Source organism: Phodopus roborovskii, unplaced genomic scaffold, assembly GCF_943737965.1.
Source record: "Phodopus roborovskii unplaced genomic scaffold, PHOROB, whole genome shotgun sequence".
In the NCBI taxonomy this organism is placed as follows: domain Eukaryota; kingdom Metazoa; phylum Chordata; class Mammalia; order Rodentia; family Cricetidae; genus Phodopus; species Phodopus roborovskii.
This window is the reverse complement of record NW_026126447.1, coordinates 30412901-30439298: the sequence shown is the minus strand read 5'-3', so window position 1 is coordinate 30439298 and position 26398 is coordinate 30412901. Positions and strand designations below refer to the sequence as shown.

The 26398-nt window shown below is 39.0% G+C and overlaps 1 protein-coding gene across 1 annotated transcript in view; it reads right to left on the bottom strand.

Moving 5' to 3' along the window:
• Patj (PATJ crumbs cell polarity complex component) overlaps window positions 1-26398 on the bottom strand; it is a 292270-nt gene that overhangs the window by 217544 nt on the left and 48328 nt on the right. The window contains exons 15-17 of the mRNA XM_051188206.1: window positions 25557-25718; window positions 20966-21097; window positions 2873-3082 (exon numbers count right to left, since the gene is read on the bottom strand). Of these exons, the coding sequence (XP_051044163.1) occupies window positions 2873-3082; window positions 20966-21097; window positions 25557-25718 (504 nt within the window). The remainder of the gene's footprint in view (window positions 1-2872; window positions 3083-20965; window positions 21098-25556; window positions 25719-26398) is intronic.

Sequence of the window (26398 nt, the reverse complement as noted above, 5' to 3'; positions counted from 1 at the left end):
ACTACAGTTTGGTAAGGTGGATGGTGGGGTGAAAAGGCCTCATGGTGCACAAACTTGGAACCACAGAGTAAGCCATAGCTCTACAGCCAAGGGTTCCAGGGCCAGTGTGGTATGCCTAGTGCCAAAGACACAGTGTAGTTTTGAAAGCCAATTTATTGTTTTTGTTTTTTGTTTTTAATCCAGTATGTTTGAGCAAGTCTGCAGAAGAAAAGATAAATTGCTGTCATGGATAAGATGATAATGTACCATTGTATTCTATGATGACAGTTATTATATGACTTAATATGACAGAAGTAATACTGTTCTGCTACACATCTACAGTCTTTCTGCTTCAGCCTGACTTTGGCTTTTTTTTACTTACATTCTTCCTGCCTCCACACAGGCATCCATGTACTGTTTATTCCGAGTTCTCTACTGTCCCAGGCACTTTCCCTTAACCTTTGCCTCTCATCCTTAACTACCATGGCAGACTCAGACTCCGAAGAAGAACTGTGAACCAAGTTCCAGCTCACAGTGGGGCTCCAAACCCTCTCTGAGCAGTGCTCTAGGGTCATTCTCTGCAGCCCTCCTTCAGGGGGAAGTGCACTTGTGGGTAAGAGGGTCTGTGTTCCCACACGGCCTCAGACTTCCTAAGGCTGATGAAAGGGAAAGGCTGGGTTGCTTCTGTCTTACAGGGTTAAGGATTTTCCCATGCAGCCAGGATAATCTAGCAAATAATTATCAGTGAAAATATAGACAAAATACTTGCTACAACATAAAAGATGAAATTCATAAAAATCTTATTGTATTCTTCCTTAACTTATCTAAAACCACACTCATATTTCATGTTACCATCTGTTGCCTATGGCAGTACATTTCCTATATGAAAAAGTCAAGAAATTGGTTAGCCATATACTAGACATAATTTTCAGTGATAGGTGTTATATCCAGATAGTCTGGTATGTAATATAGGAACAAAAAAAAAAAAAAAAAAAAAAAAAAAATGCAATGATGGTAGGGTATGAGCCTAGCATAGGAAAGCCCTGAAATCAATCCCTAGCACCAAAATTGTGTTCAAGGGCCACATAGCAGTTTCCTAATGCAAAAACAGTACAACAAATTGCTCAAAAAACACACACACACACACACACACACACACACACACACACACCTACCTCTCACTAACTGTCAAGCTAGTGGGGTGTCTGAACTACTATCATGTAACATGCTAATATATCTCACACATTAAAAGAATTTTAGAATCAAGAATTTAGCTCTTTAGTCTTACTCATTTCATTAAACATTTTTATAAAAGATTCATAGAGTAAAGCTGGTCTACTTGATCACCGTCTGTGAAATGAAAAAGTCTGCATCAGAACTATGTAGGTCAGCCACTGGGAAAAAGACTGTGAAGGACTCAATTGACCTGCCTGAGAGCGGGGTCTCGGGGTCTCCATGTAAATGTCTCCCACTGGCCTCTTACGAAGCGGCTTATGAACCCTTAAGTCAGAAACTCACTGAGTTTTTCAGAGCAAAGCTAGAAATGGCATTCTTGAAACTCAGTCTGACAACCTACCACAACCAAATGACTGTTCAGATATATGCATACAAACTAAACAGGACATTATCATAATGCAAGATCACATAGTGCTGTGGCTAAGAAAGGATACAAGACTGAAACTATCCAGCCACGCCCTTATTTTGACCCCACTCCCTACTAATTATAAAACTTAGGAGGCATCTCTGTGCCTCCATTGGCTCATTTGTAATGACAATGAAAAGAGGAGGGTTCTTAAACTTGCTTTGAAGACAACATTAATCAATATATGTGATAGGCTTAAAATGTATAGTGATGTATAATAAATGTTCATTTAAAACTAAATAAAAATAATCAAGTACTTGTTTTGCACTGAGAACCTCAACAACATAATTTTAGGGAACCAACAATTAAGAGCAGTAGCATGACAGCACATCAAACCATAAGACAGCTGGACCACAGAAAGACCATCAGTACTAGAGGCCACCACACATGCTGATGACAAGAATGTATAAAAATGCCATCCCATATGGACAAAAATAATACAGTTTATGAATTTCATCTCACTGTACCTAACATCATTCTGAACACAGGAGTTCCTAACAGGTTGGTTGCGACCCCTTTTGAGTTAAATGACCGTTTCACAGGAGTCACATAGAGATACCCTGCATGTCAGATATTTACATTATGATTCATAACTGTAGCAATATTACAGTTGTTAAGTAGCAACAAAATAATGTAAGGGCGGGGTCACCACTTCATAAGGATTGTGTTAAACAACCACAGCACTGGGAAGATTGAGAACCACTGCTCTAAAATTAAAAATCAAAATTATGTATTTTAATATACATATAAGGAATATGAATAGAACTTAGGAGTCTGCTTTAGAAGCCTGAAGGTACTCTATAGTACAAATGGCAGAAGCAAGATTAGAAATGCCAGTAGTGAGCAATCACTAATGATGTCGCCTTTATTCCTGAAAATTGCTCTGATGATGTAAATCAAGGTCATTGAGAAATAATTTGCTTACTGCTCTTACAGAACAAGAGTATGGGTTCCAGAGCCCACTGAGTGAGGGTGGCTTATAATCACCTCTAACTACAGTCACAGGGATTCTGATGCCCTCTTCTGGCCTCTTGGGGCACTGCACTCATATGCAAAAACCTCAGACACCTATACTGAAATAAAGTAAATCTGAGTTAAGTTTCCCCTGGTCTGTGTTCTTTACAGTACTAGTTTTATTTGCCTTACTGACACAATTCAAGCCTTATAGGAGAGGCATATTTGTCTTCCAAATTCATGTTGCTAAGTACTGCACTGTTACCACTACCTATATAAACTGAGTTCAAAACTTACCACCAAAGGCTTACAGATGCCAAGATGTACAGCACCTGGGGGCACAGCCTTCAACACTTCCACAGCCTCAGCAAGTGTGGCATTGTCCAACGAGAATTCATTGACCGAGACTAGACGGTCTCCAGGTAAAAGTTCCCCACTTCTTTCTGCCACTCCATCTGCTACCAAGGAGCGAATCACAATAACTGACCTTGTGGGATCCAAGGGGTCCTACAAATTAAATGAAAGAAAGTCAGGTCCTTGAAAATAACCACGCAAGCTTAAGAAGGCTTATCTGACACTCTGTAGGGGCTTAAATCAATGAAAACATCATTCTATGTACCTTATAATACCAGCTTATATCGTGGTGAAGATGTAAGCTTAACAGCTTCACCTGCATGTCTGAGTGCTCAATTCAGGTACATTCGTCCTTTAAACATTTGGTGACTGACCACAAGAGATCTGAGAACAGTTAGGTAAGAGTCTCTCTGATACTTTCAGGCCATAATTATATTGTGGGACAACGATGGGGCCATCTATGACTCCCCCATGGTCCATACAGATAGGCTCTAAGAGGAAACTTACAGTGGGAAACTTACTTCACCATTCATCTGAGTAAATACAGCGTCCTTCTAGGAAACCACAAGCTCAGAAGAAGAAGAAAGATCATTTTAAAAGTGTATTTGGGAGCTGGTGACATGAGTCAGCAGTGAAGAGCACTTATTCCAAACTCACAGGAAAAAGGGCTTGAAGCCCAGTAATTACACAGCAAGTTGGATATTGCTGCAAATACCTATAACCCCAACTCTAAGTGGGGCAGGCACAGGAGGATTTCTGGGGTTTGCTGGTTTCCAGACTATTGGAAAAAATGGCAGCCCAAGATTCAAAGAAAGGCCCTGCCTCAAATAAAAAAGTCAGGAGTGATAGAGAACACCGCACCTTCTTCTGGCCTCTGAGTGTACATAGGTACATGTACTTTATCTACACATACACTCATATAGACACACACACAAACATGAGTAACTCTTTTGTGGTAAAAAGCTTCCCTGGCAAAGGAGTAGCTTCAACACACCAGCAACACACATACATGTATGTGCTTACAGTACATATTTTAAAATAATCAAAATTATGACAGAGTTTAAAGGCCTGATCAGAATGATTCCAATATAAAGGGAATTCATGAGCAACCAATGTGAAGATTTTTATTTAAGCCAGTGGGAGAACTCTGTATTCTTTTATTTGGGCACAGAAGACAACAGACCTATCAATGCATCTGTTTGTGGAATACCACTCTGTAAAACAACTAACCTGGAACTCAAAACTCCTGCCTCAGTTCACTGAGTGCTATGATTACAGGTGTGAGCCACCATACCAAACTTGCTGTTTGAGTTTGACAGATGACAGAAAGTGATGCTGAGAAAGTTAAGGAAACTGGAAACCACTAGCCGCTGTTCAGGGGTAGAGGCAGACTTCAGCTGGGCCTGACCACCAAGCTCTACTATTTCCTCTGCATCATGACAACTGTCAGGTAGAACTCTGAATAAAGGAATGTCACCTTGCTGCTAAGATCCCAGGCCCAGCAGAGCTGTTAGTCTTACTGGTATGGCTATAATGTGGCTCTGTTGCCAAGCCTTCTACATTAAGGAGCCATAGCACATTTGCTCCTGCTGTGCTGTCTTGCATGTACCACTCTGCACAGGCCACAGTAGCGAAACAGGGTTCTACTGCTGCTGCTTCTATTAGAATCTTCCTGAGAGGGAAAAAGGAACTGCCATGTTTTGTAGTACAACTGTAGCACTTTGAATTAACAAAACAAAAATTTGCCAAAATGCATTTGTGAGAAGTGCTGGGGGCTCTTCTGGTTGTGGTCTCCACACCTGTGGTTTGACAACATCCTTTTCAAAGCACTGCACAGGATTGTAGCGAAGTATACATACTGACATCCACAAAGGTTACATAGCTAAATCTTTGAATAATGCTTTCAAATACAATCCTTGCTTCTTCTTTTTCTAAGAAGGTCCTAAGAGACCAGAACTTTGGCATAATCTAATATTTAACACCACATATTCAGGAAGAGAATTCAAATATAGAAACAAACAAAATCCAAGGGGTTTTAGTAGTAAGGTATATATAGTGTTAAACTGTATTTTCACTGATAATTTCAAGTAGAGGGAGCTATGGTATAGGGAGAGAGCAGAGGTATTCAGAGAACCTAGTATGTATCCACAGGCAATCAGAGCAGCAATATGAAAAAGTTGTTCATTTTGTCACCAGCAACCATGAATCACAACGTGCTTTCATTTTGATGCATGAAACCATTACATTTTAAGTTTGACATACTAATAAATAAGGTGTACAATTATGTCCTTCATTTAGAAAGTTTTGACAAAAGGCCTTTTCATTGGGGGGGGGGAGAACTACATGAAATGCAAAGGAGGCAGGCATTGCTTCATATTAATGGTCACTAAACATTACTGGAAAGGCTCTAACAGTAAAATATATCAAAAATAAAATGTTTGTCTATGTTCATTGTGAATACTCGATACCATTTCACTGAGTCAAAAACTTGAAGAGGTGAATGAGTATGTTCTAATAATGGTAGCTGACAGAAACAACTTTTAGAAAGATCATTATATAATGAGGAAGATTCATTGAGAAACAATGAAAATATTTCTGCTATGGAAAGACAATGGATTTCATTTATTACAGAAAAGTCATGTTACTAGTTATTTACATGGAAGACAGTCTCCTTGAGAACACAAACTAGTGCCAAGTGCACTTGCTTACTAAATGCAATCAGGCTTGGTGTCCTAGTTATTCAGAGCATCTTAAACAATTTTCCTGGAAGCCAGAACCCAAAAATAGCTTCTTTGTGGCTTATAGAAAGAAAACTGAAGTGTGTGTGCATGCATGCTCATGTGCACGCATGTGTGTGGGGGGGCACCACAGCATCAGAGGACAACTTGCTAGAGTTGGTTCCCGCTTACTCAGGTCATCATGCTGACCAGCATGTGGCTTTGCCCACTAATCATCTCTCATGTTTCCCCTTTTGATAAAGAAGACTGAGATGCTGTCTTAGAGCGAACAGCCAAGAGAGGGCACTAAAGGCCAATTGTAGAGTGCAAGAAACACTTGCCTCTTTATTCAAAACTGCTGTGTCATTATACATTCTATAGCATGTGCCCCATATGTTTATTCGAATTCAACCATTTATGGAAAAGATGTTTCATGAGAAAGTTATGCTTTTTAAAAGCCAGGACTCCTGTAATCAACTAAGAACAGCAAATGTTAAGGGTACACTACACAGAGGCCAGCAGAGGAATGCACTCCACACTCATCACTCAGCTAAGGAGCACTGGTCAGCAAGCTCTGTCTCACAAACCAATCAAGCCACCTGCCTGAAGAAAGGTCATCAAGAAAATTTTACAGCTCTTAAGGTGATGCTTGGGTTTGAAATTTATTAGAAATGTTGGATTTCACAAAGTTTGGGAAATCCACACCTCAAGCATGTGCGTGCCCTCCGGCCCTTGCCCTGATGCATATTTCACAGGTCAATCTATTATCTATTGTTTTCCATCTCTTCTATCAGCTCGCCACTCTCTTCTGCACCCCATTGCCTTGTTTAGCCTCACACTATTGCCTACATGGATAGATGCTACAATCTGACAGCATGCCTGCAGTCTCTAATTTAGTCCTCATAGTTACACTTTCTACAGAAAGGATGGAACTGACTGCAAGAGGCAGAGGTCAGGAAGGACCAGGCTGAACCAATGCCTCCACACTCATGAACTCACAGCAGCCGTGGGGCCTGAACAAGATGAGGCCAGTGGCCATTCTAGCATAGAGAAAGGAGGGGCTCACAAGCTCCCCACCCCACACGCATGAGGAGCAAATGACAGTGATGGCTTCTGGGGAGAAAATCAGTTCTCTTTAAGGGTAACGTCTACAGTGGATAGCCCCACACTCATTAGTATGGGCAGCACAAACTGAATTTGACAGGTCCTTAAAAAGAGAAAGGAAACTGAGGCAGTGGGGAGGTAGGAAGGTTCTGGGAGGAATTAGGGGTAATGTGGGGTGAACAGAATCAAAATATACTACATGAACTTCTCAAAGAATTAATAAAACTATGCTTAAAAATAAAACAAAACCTAAAAAGTAAAATAACAATGTAATCTGAATCCTTCCTCTGCTTAAGGTGACACCACCTTAGGATTAAGTCCTAACTCCTTTAACTTTTATGCAGAGAAATGCCTGTGGGTCTACCACACCTTGTCACAACAACACAATTACTGAAAACTGTGACACTGTGTAAGCTGTTTTCTCATGCAGGGATGCTATCCCTGATCACTAACACTCATCTATATCTTTGCCAGGGTTTCATTTAGTGACACACCCTTCCAGTTCCTCTGAGACTGATTTTTTTTTTTTTTTTTTTTTTTACTTAGTGAGGTCAATTTTAGCACTTCTCATAATACATTTCCCATGCTATTATTCATTTCCAAACTATATAAGTATATATTAAATATATTTTCATACTATAGAGCTAATTAGGTGCATCAGTTAAATATACCCAGAGTATTCTGTGTTGTCTTATTATTAGAATCATTACAACTGCCTTATTAAGAACAAACAAAAAGGAAAAAGTAAGCCAAGAACTGTCATTCATCACCCCGTTTTGTGACTGAGGATGCGCTTTAACTAGCTGGTTTCTCACTCCTATCACCATGCCTTCCCTGCCCTTGAACTGTAAGCCAGAATAAAACTCTCCCTTTCTTTCTTAAGTTGCATTTTGTCACAGCAATGAGAAAAGCAACTAATACAATAATTTTTTTTAAAGTTAATCAAAGCTGCTAAGAGAGAAGGAAAATACAGTCATAAACTGTCAGAACAGAGAGTACAGCACAGTGTCATAATGTCCAAATGAATAACAAAGTATGGGGCCAGGGGGATGGCTAGGCTGGTAAAAGCACTTACAGACATCCCTGGAAACCCGAATTTGATAGCCCAGAACCAATATGGTGTAGAAGAAGAACCAAAAGAAGAACTGACTTCTGTAAGCTGTCCTATGATCTCCACATACAGACTACAACTAGCACATGCACAAAGACACATGCAGACAACTCAATAAGGAGACAATCTCAGCATTTAGGAGCACATACTGCTCTTACAGAGGAGCCACGATCAGTTCACAACTACATGTAACTTCAGCTCAAGGAACTGGACACTCTCCTCTGGCCTCTACAGGCAATCATATGTACATACCCACACACAGACACACAAGTACATAATTCTTTAAGAGAGAATAAAAAATCTGGAAGAAAAAAGTATAAGGAAGAGTATGTCTGCTACATACTAAGCACTGACTATCAAAACAAAACCCTTGCTGGACTATAAACATATCCAAAGCAAGCTACTCCCCATATGTAAATAACCACAACTGCCCATACTTCTCCAGTTCTTATAGCCCAGAAAGTATCACTGATTTGAACTTGTTTAATCCTCATACCACTGCAAAGTGAATGGGAAAATAGACACAGAAAATTTGAAGAGTTCATCAAAGACAAATTCGGCGAATGACAGAGTCAAAATTTAAAGCAGTTAAATTCCAGTATATGCAATTTAGATACTAAACTTCTCCTCAGCCTGAAACAAACTTTTGTGAAAGGAACAAAGGCTGAAAGAACACAGACATGGTGGGAGATATGTTATCACCTCTCCATGCAAAGATGAATCCCTTATAGATCATGCTTGGTTGTTAGGGTTCTTACTTCAAGACCTGGACAATGATACCAAAGAGTAGAGAAAACACTTCATATCTCCAGACATCTTAACTCAGCTACTTCTTTGCCACATTTTAATTTACGTTTAGTTTCTCAAGAATCCAATCATTTGGTGAGCTTAAGCACATTTATAGCAGTAGAAGTGAACATATGACAATCATTATGTCCAAATGGATGGGTTTCCAAGTTTCTGAACTGCCTATAAAATGCATTATATGAACTTTTGTGTCCATTCCCGGAGATCAAAGAACCAGATTCCATGTAAGCTAGAGCAGAGCCCAGCATATCACCTGAGGCGGGGAGGAGGCTCCCCAAACACAGCTTTTGCCAGTGACAGACATGAACAAGATGTGCAGAGCCCTATGCTTGTTCCATAATCTATGAGAAATACAACCAAGGAGGCCTGGTAACACTACCAGAGAACATGAAGCTGGGGTGCTGCACTGACACACAGGTCAGTGAAACAGCCAGTCAGTTTAATAACATGGTAAATATTTTGGAAAGAAGCCTTTGCTGAAGATATAACAGGGGTGTAATTATCTCCATGTTTTGCAGTACTGTCCCCAAAAAGAAAATCAAAACTCAAAGTGCAACAACTTACTCATGAGCATAATATAAAATAGCCTCTGTGGGTTTTTTATTGAATCTATTTTGTATTAATACTCAGAACACTGACAGGTAAGAGATTCAGATTCACACTGCAGGATGGTCAAGAGACAGTCCCCAGTTAATTTCAGGTAAACATGTGTCCAGAAGGCTCTTTACCTTTGGTAATATTTTAAGATGTGTTTATTATTATCTTATGAGTGTTTTGCCTGAATGTATGTCTGTATCACATGTGTGGCTGGTGACCATAGGAGACAAAAGAGAATACCAGATCATTAGAAATGGAATTACAGACAGTTGTAAGCAGTCATGTGGGTACTGGGACCTGAACCTAGATCCTCTCTGACTGAGCAATCTTCCATTCCATCTGAGAATGTTTTAAATAGTATTTTATTTTTATTCATTTTAGTGGGGGGGGGGCGAGTGTGCATGAACGTGCATGCCACACCATGCACATGGAGGTCAGAGGACAACCTACAGGAATCTATTCTCTCCTCCAGCATGTGATGTGGGTTCTAGAAATCAAAACTCAGGACTTCAGCTTGATGAAAACTGCCTTTACCTGCTGAGCTATCCTGAAGGCCCCATTATTAACCTTGACACTTATTGTCAACTGAGAAAGTTATGGACTATTACTAACATGAAGGAGAACATGAGTACTTGGATGCAAGTTTTGGGCTGTGTGGTACAGAAGTTTACTATGCCAAACCTACTCTCCAGTTGGAGTACAGAGTCCTTTACAAAGTAGGAAGTGATTGCAAGAGCAGGCTGGCAGAACAATGCCAGGCAACACTGAATTAGAAAGCCATTTACAAATGGGAGGGGAAAAAACAAAACAACCTAACAACCAAGGAAGCCAAGGCTGTGGCACAATTACTATGGAATTAAGTTTGAGCTTCATTCTACACATATCTCCTTATTTAGGTGTGAGAAAGTACATCTGAAAGATAATTTTTAAAGATGTATACATATACTTACTTCTGAACAATAACAATGTAGTATTTCATAAGGGGTCATTCTAAATAAAAAACAAACCAAACTAGGAAACAAGCAAAGCATCAAACAGTAACTTATTAAAATGTAAAATATCAGCATTATTAATTGAACTACGGAATATTAAGTTAGATGATAACTCAATTAATGGCTAAATAAATTTTCAAAAGACTATCCCAAGGAAGTTGACAAAATAAGGGGCATAGGAAGTTCAAAAGATAGACAGCTGCCTATTTCATTCTGGAGGTATACAAATAGAAAGATCTAGTGGGGGGGTTGCAGAAATGAAAGGCACCCACTGAACTGTGCACGCCTCAGGGACAGTTACTCTGGCATGTAGCGGTCCCGGCACACAGCCAGCGGACACTGTGATTTTCACTGGGAACAAAGTCACTCAAAGTAGGAATTCAAGATTTTAAAATGGAGAAAAGGAGTATGGCAAAACCAAGATGACATCTGACCCTCCAGTAGGGTGAGTGTGGACTGTAAGTCATAGTTTTGAGCCCCTGCTTGGTCCACACCTGACTATGTTCAGTTATACAAATGTCTTCATTTCTTCTCTGAGTCAGTTTCCTCAAATGTGAAATGAGCAACTGGATGGATACATGAGTCATCTTCTCCAAACTCTAAAATCCTACACCTAAATGACAGTATTGAGTATAATCTATACAAATCACAAAACTACTACTAACCCCCCCACAAAAAAAATAGGGAAGCAGGGTGTGGTACACACCTACACCTATAAGGCTATCAGTTAAGAAAGCTAAGACAGGGAGATTATGAGTTCAAGTTCAACCTTGATTACATAAAGAATTCTAGACCAGTCTGAGTTTCATATTAGCAAGATAGTTTCATGGGCCAGGCAATGTTAGCACACACCTTTAGTTCCAGCACTCAGGAGGCAGAGGCAGGTGGATCTCTGTAAGTTCGAGGCCAGCCTGGTCTTCCATAGATAGGCTCCAAAGCTACACAGAAACCCTGCCTCGAAAAACTGAAAAGACCTTCTTCTTACCTGACCAATATGCTAAGCATTTACTTTTAGGAAAGAAGAATATAAGGTAATGAATAAGGAGCAGATATGTTGTCTGACTGTAACCTCATGTTTAACTATTTTGTAATATAACAAAGTCTTAACATCAGTGAATCAAATTACCACAATACCATAATATTCAAAGTGTGTGCCCACAAAGCACATTCGATCCACTCAAGACCAACAAACTGGTCTGATTTCTAGTTCTTCGTGTTATACTGCTTCCTAAATATATTCAGGTATTGAGAACAGATTTTTCTATGCAGCATACACAGAACAAGGCAGTTCCTGAACAGCAAAGCACAGGAGTCAATCAAAGATAGCAGACAAGGAGTGGGCAGGGAAGCATGCTAAAAACACAAATATATTCAAAGTAGAAAAGGAAACTGTTTAAGTTCACCCATAATCATAGCTCATGGCTGTAAAAGCCAGCATCTCAAACACGCTGACCCAGCGCCCTACCCCTGCACAGCGTTCATTTCTAGCCTAAACAGCTAATCAACGTTATCCCTCCCAGGAATTCCATGCAATCATTTCTTGAAGAGGATTACTTTCTTGCCCTATCTCCATCCCCTCTTCTTAGATGTTATCCTTGGACATTAATGTGCCCTTTAGTTGTTTCATCTTTTGATGTAATATCAAAAGATGTAATTATTCACACATTCACCAATCAGTCACTCCTGGACTAGAAATTTTGTTGGTTGCATGGGGTGGTGCCAAATAAAATAAAGCAAGGCAATATCCATTATCTAAAAGTCCCATCATTCATTTGAAATGCCTGAGTTTCCATCAGGCAGACGGTGTATTGAAGTACAACTAAAAATACACGATTGAAATGTGGATATACTTAACATTACTGAACCGTGCACGTTTAAAATATAAAAAGTGGATTTATAAGTGAGAAATATCCTAGTATCTTGTGGGGGGGGCATAATAGTTGAAAGTCATTATGATGTATGGAAAGTACAGACATATAAAGCTGTGTTTATATCACTCAGGAGTTGAGAGCCTATGCTGTCTTGGAGAGGACTGTTTCCAGTTCCCACATGGGGCCACTGGGCATTTGCCTGCAACTCCAGCCCCACCCAAAGGATCCAACACTTTCTTCTGTACTTTGAGCAACACAAAAACTTCATGATTAACAGACACACATACATACACAGTTTAAAAACAAAAATGCTTAAGCAAATCTCTCAAACATTTGTTTTGGAATTTATTCTATTTTTCCAAGCAAACTACTCTCAATTTAAACACAAATACTGAGTGATGTTGGCCATGTTGTTTTCTCTGAGACTGTCTCATATTAAAGAGATCACAGTAGACTTCAGAGAGCTCTCAAAGCATGAACTGATAATGCATGCACAACACCCAGTAACCCCCAACAATCGTTACAAGCACTGCTACCTTTACTACTGTGAAACTGTGAAGTGAGTGAAACACGCGGACCTGAGGAGGTACCGATTTCTACAAACTTACTTCTTCACCTCCAACTGACCACATGTAACCTAGGCCAATCGTGCTAGCATTTGCTGAACCATTTGTCACACCTGAGTCATAGCACATGAAAATTTACAGTGGTCTGTGTTCTTTGGACAGGCAGACCTGAATGTCCAAAGGCACAAAAAAGAGGCCTACACCAGCATGGCAGCCTCAGCCCACCACCTGTTCTCTCAGCAAACAAGAGCCACCTATAGGCTGCGAGTTGTGTGACAACCACAGAAGTACTACCCAGTGGTGTCCATCTACTTCTGAAATACTCAGCAAAGGTAATACAACCACTAGATCACTTCAGGCTCCTCTCCAAATCAGTTTACTAGGGAGAAGTCAAAACTCACATGAACATATTAGTTAAGGGAAAGTTACCCCACAAAGAAGCAGAATCCAGCATTTGCTGCATGCCAGCTATTCTCTTTTGTCCCCAATAGACCAGTAAGATTTCTTCCCAAACTCATATTCCAAGTCCATGACACGCAGCCTCTCTGATCTCTTATTAAGAGGCTCTAGTCTGATGTCTTTGACCTGCTGCACTGAGAGCTTTGGAGTTTGGTCATCATCCCAAGCACAGTACAGACACACACCAGGAGCTCCCTCTACCCACCCACTCCATGGGCTTGAAAAACAGCGCTTAAGTCATGAGAGAACTCTCCAGCAGCCACAGCCAGCTCATTGAATGAACACGGTTTCCACATGAAGCTTAAATGACTTAAAGGTTAAGCATCACAATGAAACTACATAACTTGCCATACAACAATAACCTCTGCATTTTATACTCTAGAAAAAGGAGAGTTCTGCATCTGACTTATTTATGTTACTATGTGTTAAAATTATGTGAATACTTATCAAATCTATAAGCTAGGTCCTATACAATTATCATCTAGAATGTACATAAAGATACCAGGCTTCTATGAACTAAGACAATCAACTGTCAGAAGTATTTACTCAAATTGTTAAATCACTTGAAAAAAGCAATGTCCTAACAAGCCACCCCATTTTAGAGCTCAATTCTTGATGAAGAAGATTCAGATTGGTGGCAGACTTAAGAACAGACTGATGAGCACTGATAGCAGAGTGAATATTAATACCCCACTCTCTTAGCTACAAAGGCAATAAATTACTGCCATAATTAAAGTTCAAACTAAATTGATAGTTACATATTGCTATCACTTAGTCTTTCCACACCATGGAAGACCATTAATTTCATGAGTTACACACCTGCTTATATTTTCTAGGAGAACCATCTCTATACTCCACATAAGAAGTCAATTGTAATTCATCTAAATACATGTGTCTCAAAATGGCGTTCCATCAATTTGGTAAAAATGTATCAAAATTGAAAATGTATATGATCCTTTGATTAGCAAGTCCATCTTCTAGAAATTTGCCATTAGCTTAACTGACACAGTTTTACAAAAGAACATGGCAACAACCCACCAGTCTTATTTAGTCATTTAACCTAGAACACTTGGGTACAGAAGGCTAGTTGAGTAAATTATTGTCTATCTAAATAATGTATTATATAGTCATTAAAAAGAACCAAGTAGCTCTATAAATACTAAAGTAAAAGAAGATGTAATTGGTTATAATAAGCAAAGTACTTAAGGTGTATATATCTTACTGTGAAAAATGTAAATTTTATATAAGAAAGCTAATACTTATATAATCCTATGTTTATAAAACACATCTTTGAGGAAAGACATGAAATACAATAGTTCTTCCTGGAAAAGACTCAAGTAACTGTCACAAAAGGCCTGCATGTGCTTTTGAATTTTTAAGGCATGTGCATAAATTACCAACTTTAAAAAAAAAAAAACTGTAATGTGATCAAAAATCCAAAGATAATTTTAAGTTATAAATGAAATTTTTATAAGCCTTCCTTTAACTTTTAAAAGTCTTTTATAAAGAGAATTCGTGGGCTAGGAATATAGCACACAGACTCTGAGTCTGCTCTCCAGGCCTGCATAATAAGCAGAACAAAGGAGCCTCTGAGTTAAGAGCTAAAACTGCACGAATTCCTCAGATTCAAAAGAAAACTGTTCCAGGGTCAGCAGCAGCTTCTGCTCACACTGTCCAGTTTTCACAATCCATTCTATTACAACTATTTCCCCTAAATGTTTAAGGTCATCATCTGTCTGTGGTCCTTCACAGGCTTGTAACATGACCAAGAATATGCACATCACTCAGATGTTTAACAGCATTACCTGCCTATGGCTTTCCAAACAGGCTTACAGCAGGACCAATAGTCCTCATATGTGACATAGCTCTCTCTGAGACAAACTCAAAGTCTTTCAAAAATATCTGCTTTGGCAAAGATTGAGTCGTTCAGGGATAAAAATGAAGAATAGGATGTAGGTGTGTTGGGGGGGAGAATTATTGGTTAATAAATTTTGCCTTCTAAATCACTGAAATTTAAAAGTACCGAGGATGGCAACGCCGTGCCTAATGTCAAACATTTTCAGTGAATTATAATCATGAGGGGTTATTCAAAGTTCAGCATAAATCAAAACACCAGAAAATATCCACTTGCTCCATTTAATTTATAGGGTCAACTGAAGGTAAAATCCATATAGTTCAATCTTTGCAAGCTTTTTGGTAAAAATCAGAAGTTACAGACTCGCAGGCTACCAAACTGCTGTATTAAGAAATATTAACCCATAGAACAGGCTTTCAAACTAGCTGTCACTTTCTTCTGAAGCAGTAAGCACTAGTTCTTACATGGTGCATATGCGCACACTGCATTAATTAATTCTTGGTATTTATTGAATTTTCATGTACCACTAAAGGAGAATGCTATCTGGTAGCTCATTTTTTTGAAAAACACTTCAAATTAGAAAAGCAAAAAGAATTACTATAATCAATTTACTATAGTGATGCCTTATTTTAAAAAATGTACACAAAACCCTATAAAGAAATAACATCATATTATGATTAACTATGTGAGGTCAAATTTTCATTTATCATATGTCTATTGTATGAGCTTAGACTTGACACCTAACTTATCTGTCCTCAGTTTCCTTACTCGTTAAATGGGAATCACATGGTTCTTATGAGATATGTATAAGCTAATAAGCATATAATAAGTAAGATGGGACCTAGCACATAATTAAAAATAACTGCCACATACTACTGTTATATTCATACTAATGCTGATATTAATGAGTATTAAAAATATTCCATGGAAATAATATCCAAGGAAATGGTGACACTACACATTAAAAACAGAGGAAAACAATGCTAACTAAAGTACAATATGGAACCCTCACCAATAGACTAGTAAAACTGCAATGAAAACTTACAGCTAGAGCCAGAAGATGGCTCAGGAGGCAAAAGTGCTTGCTGTATAAACCTAACCTAATTTCCATCCTAGGCTCCACAGTAAGGAGATAACCTACTCTAGAAAGTTCTCTGGCTGCCATACATTTACTGTGGCACTCATGTACCTGGGAACACACTCACCTGTGTGAGTGTATGCACACAAAGCTCTATGGCTTTGAAGAAGAGCTCATCATAAAGCTGAAATGCACTGTGTCCTTCACCCAATCTTACAAGACATGAAGGTACACATGCTAAACACACAAGACAGAATTTCAGGCAACATCTGTGGGGAACAGACTTGATCTCTACTTAAATCACAACCAATAAAAGCTTTATTCTAAAATCTAATCTATATTTATTGTTTGTCCTTGTCTGAGTCTAGTATAAAAATCCATGGACATGAATTCCCACATTTGTTCTTTGGCCATATGACTGCCCTCCAGAACTTTGTATAGGACTCAGCTCCTTGATTTCAGAGCAGGCACCTTCGGTATACAACTTCCATCAATCCTATGAACCACTGACCTGCTGAGACAGCCACTCACCCCATCATTCCATGGATCAATTCAAGATCACTATCTGTTCACTTATACTTTCCTAAAGTTTAGCTAAACGTATGCAAAACTTATTTCTGACCACTAACCCACAAGTAACTCACATATGGCTCTCTTCGAGTTGGTAGCATGACTGAATACAATTTCATGGCTAAATTTAAACTCTACTAAAATAGGGTATCTACTAATCAATTGTATAATACATATAGTTTAAACACATTCTAACATGGCACTAGATCGAAAGAAGGCATTAACAACTGTTTTGCTGATTTTCTAAACTGAATGATGGTTAACAATGCTCACATTTCCATGGTAACAGAAGATTTTTCTTTCCCCTACACATAAATTCATTTAATTCATATGATCCTTTGCATATGGCATTAGTATCCTCATCCTATGAGAAATTACATCAAGGAGACAGATGAATACAATTTTCAGTTCTTGGGGAAGAGGGAAATTCATTAATTAGAAAAAAAAGTTTAACTGAAATTAATACTCAAAAATAAAAGCACACTCTTCAATACTGAGAATGCAGGCCTGATAGAGGATGTCCTTCTGTATTTTTGTTTCTCTTATTGGTTTATGAATAAAACACTGATTGGCCAGTAGCCAGGCAGGAAGTATAGGCTACCAAAAGAGACAATCTTTCAATTTTCCTGCTTCTGAGTGATATGGTCTGTCAGATACTCTAGGTCTTAGACATAGTTTGTTGCCCCGACATTACTATGAGTCCTTGGGTGATAGTTCAGGTAGCCTGCTATTTCTTCTCTTCACTTGCACCTTTAGGAAGTCATACACTTGCACTTCCTGCCTACTCTAGTAATGTTATTTCCCTTGTCAGGTCTTTGAAAGGTTTGAAGACTATCCATCTCAAATGCAGGCCCTTACCATGTAGAAACTACTCCATGCTCCAAAGACTAGAAAGGCTGGAGATAAAACATTACTACAGTGCTTAGTGTAGATATGCTAAACTTAGGAGGGCAGCAATCTGCCACCTAATAAATTTATACAAAACGGCATCAAACAGGGAATTGCCAGGAAAATGGCCTTTCATAGCATCTGCTACACCTCTACTTAGTTTTGTAAAAATTAATTTTCAACTTTAGAAATTGTTGCCTGTTTACAAGGTCACACAACTAAATAAATTAATGAACTTAACACAAATACAATTTTAAACTGCATTTTTATATCTGAACACTTTAGTGGGAAAGTTTCTCATATCCCTGACAACTGTGAGAGCATGTAACATTTGACTGAGGAAAAATACCCAACATGAAAGTGGATGTTTTCCTTTCCAAAGTTGGGCTAGAGTAGAAAAGGAGCTGACCCCTTTTATCTGAATTAAAATAACTTTTAGGAAATTAGAGATTTTTCTATCAGTTCTCCAAGAAACACAAAGACAAAAGAATTATCAAGTATTAATTTTTTGCAGCAAAATTACATCGTACAACCTGAACAAAATCAATGCCTATTTGCATGGAGAATGCTGAGAGGGGGAGGGTGTTTCAAAACAATTCAAAACCAAAAAACCCTACCCTTTTATGAATGACACTATTCACAAAAGAAAACAACATAGTCAAGGACACACACCTCTGAGAACACACTGAGGAAACAGGGTCCACATTAGGACAACTGTTTTAAAAAGTGCAAAGCTCTTGCCAATAGGAATTAAACTGAAAGAGGCTGACAAGGCTTTTTGTTTCTTAACTCTATTGAGCTCAGAGACAATTTTCTGCTTTAAGATGTGCAACACTGGGCAGAGAGGGTAAAAAGGGAGGGAAGGAGGGAGGGAGGGAGGGAGGGAGGGGGAACTGGGATCGACATGTAAAATAATATATTAAACTAAAAAAAAAAAATGCTTTGACTCCAAAATTTAAGTTGAAGGACAAGTTACTGGGGAAAAGGATTTCTATTTTTGTTTCCACAGAAAATGAAAAGATGTGGATTCCTTCCAGACTAATGTGGTTTGATCACACCAGACCGCCTGAAACAGAGTATGAGGTGATCCTACATTCAAAACAGCTGGACAAAACAGCCCTACAGACTACAGCTAGGATATCTGAATCTTCTTCGAATCCCCCAAGACAGCACCCCTTACCAGCAGGAAGTAGTTTGGAAAGAAACGACGCCCAAATTCCCAAATATTGTGTATAAATGTTTGTTTTCATTTAATTGTACTGTTATATAAAATCAAATAAAATTAAAAAAAAAAAAAAAGATGTGCAACACTAAAAGCATGAAGCTCGGGGCTGTAACTGTTGAGTAGTATGGATGAAACTCTGAGTTAGACACACCCTAGCAATGCAAAATTACAAATCAATACATATTCAAAGCCTGAGGTGTGGTCCAAAAACTCAATAAATTAATTAACAATGAAAATACAGAGCACTCACTAAGATGATGGAAAGGTAGCTGAACACCAAGATTGTATTTAAAAAGTGTTTGTAAATTATACACACCTTTAATCCCAACACTCTGGAGGCAGAGGCAGGCAGATCTCTGTGAGTTCAAGGCCAACCTGATCTACAAGGGTGAGTTCTAAGACAGCTTCCAAAGCCACAGAGAAACCCTGTCTTGAAAAACAAAAACAAAACAAAAAAACAGTGTTTGTAAATTAAAGCTCATCATCAACACGGCTAATAAATCTCCCTGACATTTGTTCATTTAATTCCAGTGAACTCTGTCTAACCTAAATTTTATTGAATCCTTTATTAGCAGCATACTAGGGGCTGGGTGGCACTTCTACAATAGGTAGGGAACCAAGAGTTCTTACTAGAATCTTATAATTCGATACTTCCTGACGACACTAGTTCCCAAAATGCTCATTGAAATCAACAACTTATAATTCAATAATATTCTAAGAGGCAATTCTAAGAGCAGAGGCCTATCTGCCAGCAAAAATGTAGTAGTATATTACAGGAATTTTAAATCAGTAATTTAAATCGTATACAATGTTGAAAGTATTTTTCTTATAATCTATTCTCTATCACCTAATTATATTAAAAAATGATTTCAGAGATGGAGAGATGCATTAACAGTCAAAAGCACTTGTCGCTTTTGCAAAGGGACCAACTTAACTTCCCGGTACTCGCATGACACCTCACAACTATCTGTGAGCCCAGTGCCCTCTTCCAAACCCTTGTGGGTACCAAAAACACACATGGTATACATAGACCATGCAGGCAAAACAGTTATAACCAAGAAACATATAAGCTTTAAAAAAAAAAAAAAAAGGTTCAAGGTAGTACTTTGGCTCTGTGGATAAAGCACTAACTGCCAAGTCTGATTGCCTCAGTTTTATCTTCAGGGCCAATGTAGTGCATGGAAAACTGACTCTCACAAGCTGCTTTTGACTTCCACATGGGTGCTATGGCATGAGCATGCACTCATACCCACACGACTGTATGAATGAATGAATGAATGAATACATGTAATTTTAAATCTGGTTTTATATAATTTTCCATTTTATATGCTTTGACAGAGGACATTAACATTGTATTTAGGGCATACTAGTTTTAAAGTGAGCATCTTAGTAGCAAAGGGATTTGTTGTCTAACAGCTTTAATTCTCCTCCGTAACCAGAGGTCCAATATCAGGTCAGCAGGTGGTAAACTGCTATAAAATGCAGGTGTCCTGGGGCTGGAGGGATGGTTAAGAGCACTGGCTGCTCTTCCAGAGGTCATGAGTTCAATTCCCAGCAACCACATGGTGGCTCACAACCATCTGTAATGAGATCTGCAGCCTTGCAGGAGAACATTGTATATGTAATAAATAAATCTTCTTCTTCTTTTTTTTTTTAGAAGATTCAAGTGTCCTACTATGCATTCCAGTGCTCCTACTATGTGCTCCAGTGTTCCCAACCCTGTATCTAGCTAAAACTTGATTCATACTACTATTTAACTACAAAAGTGTTATGCATCCATCAGCAGATAATTTCACTGAGAATATTTCTATTTATATTCACTGAGACTGACAGATAAGCAAATCCACAAAAGCCTTCACCTGACAGGAAGGACAGAAACGTGAGGGTTGGGAATGTTGCTAATGGGTATAGAGTTTGTTTTTGCTTCTGTTTTTGGAGACAGGGTCTCATTGCCTGACCCAGATTGGCACTCAAGTCCAAACTTATCTTCTTGAATTTATGTTCCTCCCACCTCAGCTTCCCAGAGTTTCTTATTGGAACTTATTGTGAAAGTGTTAATGATTGTTCAAATCATAACACTAAAAACAATCTAGGTGAATGCTCTAAATAGGTGTATTTCATTGTTCATGAAATATATTTCAACAAAACATTATGAAAGCAAACCTAAGCCAAAACCCCTCTCAAGGATTCCTATACCTGATAATCCAAAATGCTGAATCCTAAGCCGTTACAGTCTTTCACGAGCTCTACAATCCTGACTTCGGGAGACCACAGGGCTAACTCCCCATCATCATCATCTTCAGCGCTGACATCTACACTGCGGTCAACCTGAAAGAACAAAGAAGGTAAATGCTGGAGCTGCTGTCCTTTCAGTTCTGAAGAGAACTCAGTTTCTTTTCAAACTGGGAAGTCTCTGTGGCATGCTTGGTTAGCTTTTGATCTTTTTAAAAGGGGCATGCACTGGGTACTCACAATCAAGGATCAAAGCTTCAGAACACATTCAGGCATTCAGAACTGCAGGTCTCTCACACATTTCTCAAGTGGTTTCATTGCAAGTGTTAACACTGACCTCTTATACTTCAATGAGTTCTGTCATCCCATTAGAAGCATAAAAGGAAAAATAGGTAATTTAAGTAAAAATGTAAACTTCACATGAAGTAGAGGCACATAGATATTTTAAAAGCAACACTGTAGTCATAATTTTAGTTAGAGACAGAAAGGTCAGCCAGGACACAGAGAAACCACTCCTGGTGGCTCCCAGAAGATTTCAAGGAAGTTTTCCTAGAAATGTACAGGAAGAATGAAGAAGAGAGGAGGCAATAGCTACGGCAGAGGTATGGCAGCACCAGTAGCCACCACCCGCAACTCCTTGAGTGCTGTGTAATTCTCCAAGTAGAAATAGGAATAATCTGGTGTTAGAGGAAATGAGTTATCACAAGCACCCAGCACACTGGCTCTTTGTTAACTTCCACACTCTTGACACCCTTCTCTTCTAGACTCCTGTCCTTTCAGGAAGCCAGTGAAGTTAAATGAGATAAATCTGCTAGATGGAACATTATTTGTTTCAAACACCTTCAGTTTTACTTATAACACTGTACTGATTTGTGCTGATACTCTCTCCAAAAATATTTTGTCCTTCCACAGTCTTTTAAGAACTTAGTTTTTTGAAGCAGGGTCTTACTCTGTAGTGTAGGCTAGCTTGGAATTCATTATGTAGCCCAAGATGGCCTTAAATTCACAGCAATCCTGTCTAGGTCTCCTGAGTACTGGGATTACAGGCATGAACCACACATATGACCAAACCAAATAACAATTTTTCAAAGAAGAATTCTTAAAATTTTGGTGAAATGAAAATGTATTGTTTCTACGAACAGAAGTAACTGGTATAAGGAAATCCCCTTAACGGTATCAATGGGAGGACTCTATAATGGGCAAGAGTAACAAAACCACCTTCAAAATTAGAACTGGTTCAGATCTTAAATTGTTGTTGCAGGATATGGAACACCTAATCTAAGATGGACAGAACCTAAACACAGGAACAATTTCTTAGTTCTTAACAGGCCAAACCTGAAATGAGGGAATATTCTCCATTGCTAATCTCCACATATTTCAGTTTGGCATGAGGAATTATTTGTTTTAGTACTTAAAACATGGTTATGATATGTGTGGGGACATGTGCTACGGCATCCGTGTGGAGGTTAAAGGACAATTCAGCAGACTCACTTCTCTCCTTCCACCTTTCACAGGTTCTGGGATTGAAACCTGATGAGACATTTCACCCACCTGGGAAGGTATATTTTAAAAAGAAAATACTTCCACCTTCCAACAGAATGTTCCAAGGGTTCATATGATTGGTATAATATTGGTGTATACTTACTGAGATATTAGTGAGAATTAGAACTGTTGCTATGCCGCCTAACCAGACACTTTAACAACAGAAGATGGCACTGGAGAGATGTGTTGGCAGTTTAAAAAAAAAAAAAACAAAAAAAAAAACCAAAATACTTGCTGCTCTTCCAGAAGATCTAAGCTCTGTTCCTAGCACCTACACTGGGCAGCTCACATCTGCCTGTAACTCTAGCACCAGTAGATATAATACCCTTTTGTGACCCAAGGGCACATACTTGGCATGTGCTCACAAAGACACACATATGTAGTACACATAAAAATAATTTTTTTTTTAACAGAAAGAACATGATAGCTTCAGGATAAATGAAAAACAGAATATGAGTGAAAAGGAGACCACATTTCAAGAGATCACATATAACCTCAAAGCCCAAGTTTATCAAAAGGTCATGGCACCCTAGGTACACATTCCACAGCAACCTGGGCTCTGTCACTCTGATACATCAATTCTGCATAACTCCAGTCTACAGAACAGAAAGCAATCAGCTAACAGGGAGTACTGTTGACATTTGGCATGCTTCAGGCTATTGTTCAGCACTGTGCAGTATGACAGATGGGAGCACAGAGTCAGCAAGCTGGGCTGATGATTTACACCTGACAGAATTAAACTAAAGGCATTTTTCTCCAGCTTCACAAGGAAGCCACCACACACACTTCAGTTTACTAAATACAGTAAAGTCACGAAGTATCTTGGTTCCTTTCCTTGAAAATTGTTATTTTCTTTCAAGATAGGACCTTAATATGTAGAGTTCCTGGATGGCCTGGAACTTCATATGTAGACTAGGCTGGCCTTGAACTCCCAAGTGCTGAGATTAAAGGCATATGTCATGTCAATTTTTTTTTCTTCTTTTACGTTAAAACAGGAATCAGCCAGACACAGAGGCACAAATCTATAATGTCAACACTGAAGAGACAAAGGCAGAATTATGAGTTCAATTCAAAGCCAGACAGAGGTCTAAAAATGGCTCAGTGATTAAGACATTAGACAGGAGGCATCAGGAATATCACCACTGACATTCATGGAGCTCTCCACATGCAAGCGTAATGCTAAGAGCTTGGCACATGTTACTTTATTTCCTTCTCACACAAGCTCCTGAGTATTTAAGTTCTGTGAACAGTACCATTTGTGTTTGTTACTTCTCTACCACTTTGATGAGACATCAAGACCAAGGCAATTTATAAAAGAAGAGTTCATTTGGGTCTTACAATTTCAGAAGGTGAATCCATGGCCATCATGGCGGGGAACAGTAGACAAGGAACTGGGGCAGTAGTTGAGAGCTTGCATCTTAATCCACAAGTACAGCACAGGGAGAGAGGGAGCTAACTGACATGAGCATGGGCTTTCTAATCCTCTAGCCCTTCACCCAGTGATATTCCTCTACTAACAAAAAAAAGTTCTACCAACTGTGGACCAAGCATTCAAACAAATGAGCCTATTTGGGTCCATTCTCTTTCAAACCACCGCAGCAAACAGAAGTCAAGGGCATCTGGTCAAAGATGCACAAAGTATGTAGGAAGTTCCCACAACTTCAAAGATGAACTCAGTTAAATTATAAGTAAAAGCATGGGTAAGTAAAAGGAAAGGCCCTTCAGTAAACTGCTTATATCTGGAAAGGAGGGAATGTGGCATAAAGACGAAGCTCCAAAGGTCATGTGATGACAGCACATGCCTTCACAGTTCCTTCCCAGATTACAGCACTCCTGAAACAACCACAGCAGAGGAAGTGCCAGTCCATATTCTGACACTTTTGCATTTATGGTAGCTTATAAACTCACACTGAAATTTATCAAAATTCTTCATACATATATTCATACACATACGCATACATGTATATATGTGTGTGTGTGTTGTTTGTTTTTTGTTTTGTTTTGTTTTTGTTTTTGTTTTGTTTTGAGACAGGGTTTCTCTGTGGCTTTGGAGCCCGTCCTGGTCCAAGACCAGGCTGGCCTTGAACTCACAGAGATCCACCTGCCTCTGCCTCCCAAGTGCTGGGATTAAAGACATGAGACACCAATGCCCGGCCAGAATTCTTCATATGTTTAAGGTTATCAGAAAGGGAAGATTAAGATAGTCATTACCCACCAACACCAAGACTTTGTTAGGATGAAATAAGTTGAAATAGAAGTGAAAAGCCATGAGTCCAGGCAATTTATTTTAAAAATAGTTGTGTGTTTTTTTTTAAGAGTTTTAAAAATCAGATTAATATACATCAGTGTCTTAACATTTTCAGGGAGTTCTAGAAATGCAAATGTATATGTAAGCGTAAAAATGAAATCCAAAGCAGAATTTGAAACATTCTACACTGTTGCTTAGTCAAATTTAAAAAAAAAAAAAAAAAAAAAGAGCAGGGTGGAGTAGGGGCCCCTCTTTATATTTGAACAGTCTCTTTGAAGTGTTCCCAGTAAAAGGACACACATAATGAGTACACAGCTACTGCATGGGAAATAAGATTCTGGGACACAATATGGGCTGATGGATATTTATTCGGGGAGAAATCACTTATACCAGAAACAGATGACCACCACAGCTTCCCACTCCACGGATGCTCTCCCCCCCCCCCCAGCTTTCTTTCTCCAACCAGGAAGAGAGCGAGCTGGGGTCCAGGCTCCCAGACCTAGTACCCCACAGTCACATCCACACCCCAATAGGTGTGGTCAATGCAAGAAAGAGGTGCAGGCGGGGTGGATATCTCACTACAATTCCCCCTTTAGTCTAAAGACAAGACTTAGGCTTGATACAAAACTATATACAAAGACAGTAAATATCAAGTATGCTCTAGGGAGAAGGAAAAGTAAGAACAGTAAGAACATTCACACTTAAGCTCTATTGCCAGTGAGATAACAAGAGCAAATGACAAGAACTACACACAGCCCTTCATACCTCTGCCTGGAGAAGTGAGTTTTCCCTGGTTCTCGGCTCATCAACTGAGGCCTCATCATCAAACAGTCGGCGACAGCAAACCAAGGTAAATGGTGGAGGCACTTCTTTAAGAAAGGAGACTGCTTCTCGGCGAGACTTCCCATAAAGCTGTACACCATTGACCTAGGATGACAAGGACTGTCAGCTATGGACAGGTGCAAAATTAAAAAAACACCAAAAAGAAGACATCTCATTGTTCTTGTAAACAAAGGGCCTGAAATTAATCATATTATTTTACTAAGAACTTAAAACATCTAAATTAAGGCTTAATCTTGATTTAAAAGTAAGGCTGAATATCCACTGGAAAAGGGGAGAATAAAGTATAAAATGTGTGCTAGGCAGCACTATTCCTGCATAAGAGAGCTAATGCTTCACATCTCTGAGGTTTTTCCTTCATGTAATCCAGTACTGTATTCTCCTGGCTTCCCTTCACTCCTTAAATGCACTGACTGTCCCCACCAGCCTCCTCAGACCCATTTCTTTCTGTGCTGTCACTATGTCTGTTCGCCTTCAACATGTGACCCTATCTAGGACACTCAGCAGCTGGAGTTTACTGTCAGTCAGAGCACTCTTCCTCAGTCCACATCAAGAGCATCATCTTAGCAAACGCTTCTACGAGGAAAAAATAGGTGCCACTGGTACCACTTCCATTCCTGTACACTGAGCTACTTCAGCATCACAGTAGTGTGTGGTTCCCAAGTTAGTTCATGTGCATGCTCACTACCATTCAAAAAGATAATTTTTCCTTGTTAATGATTAACAAGGATTAACATCATATATATTTTGATAAATACTAATACTTC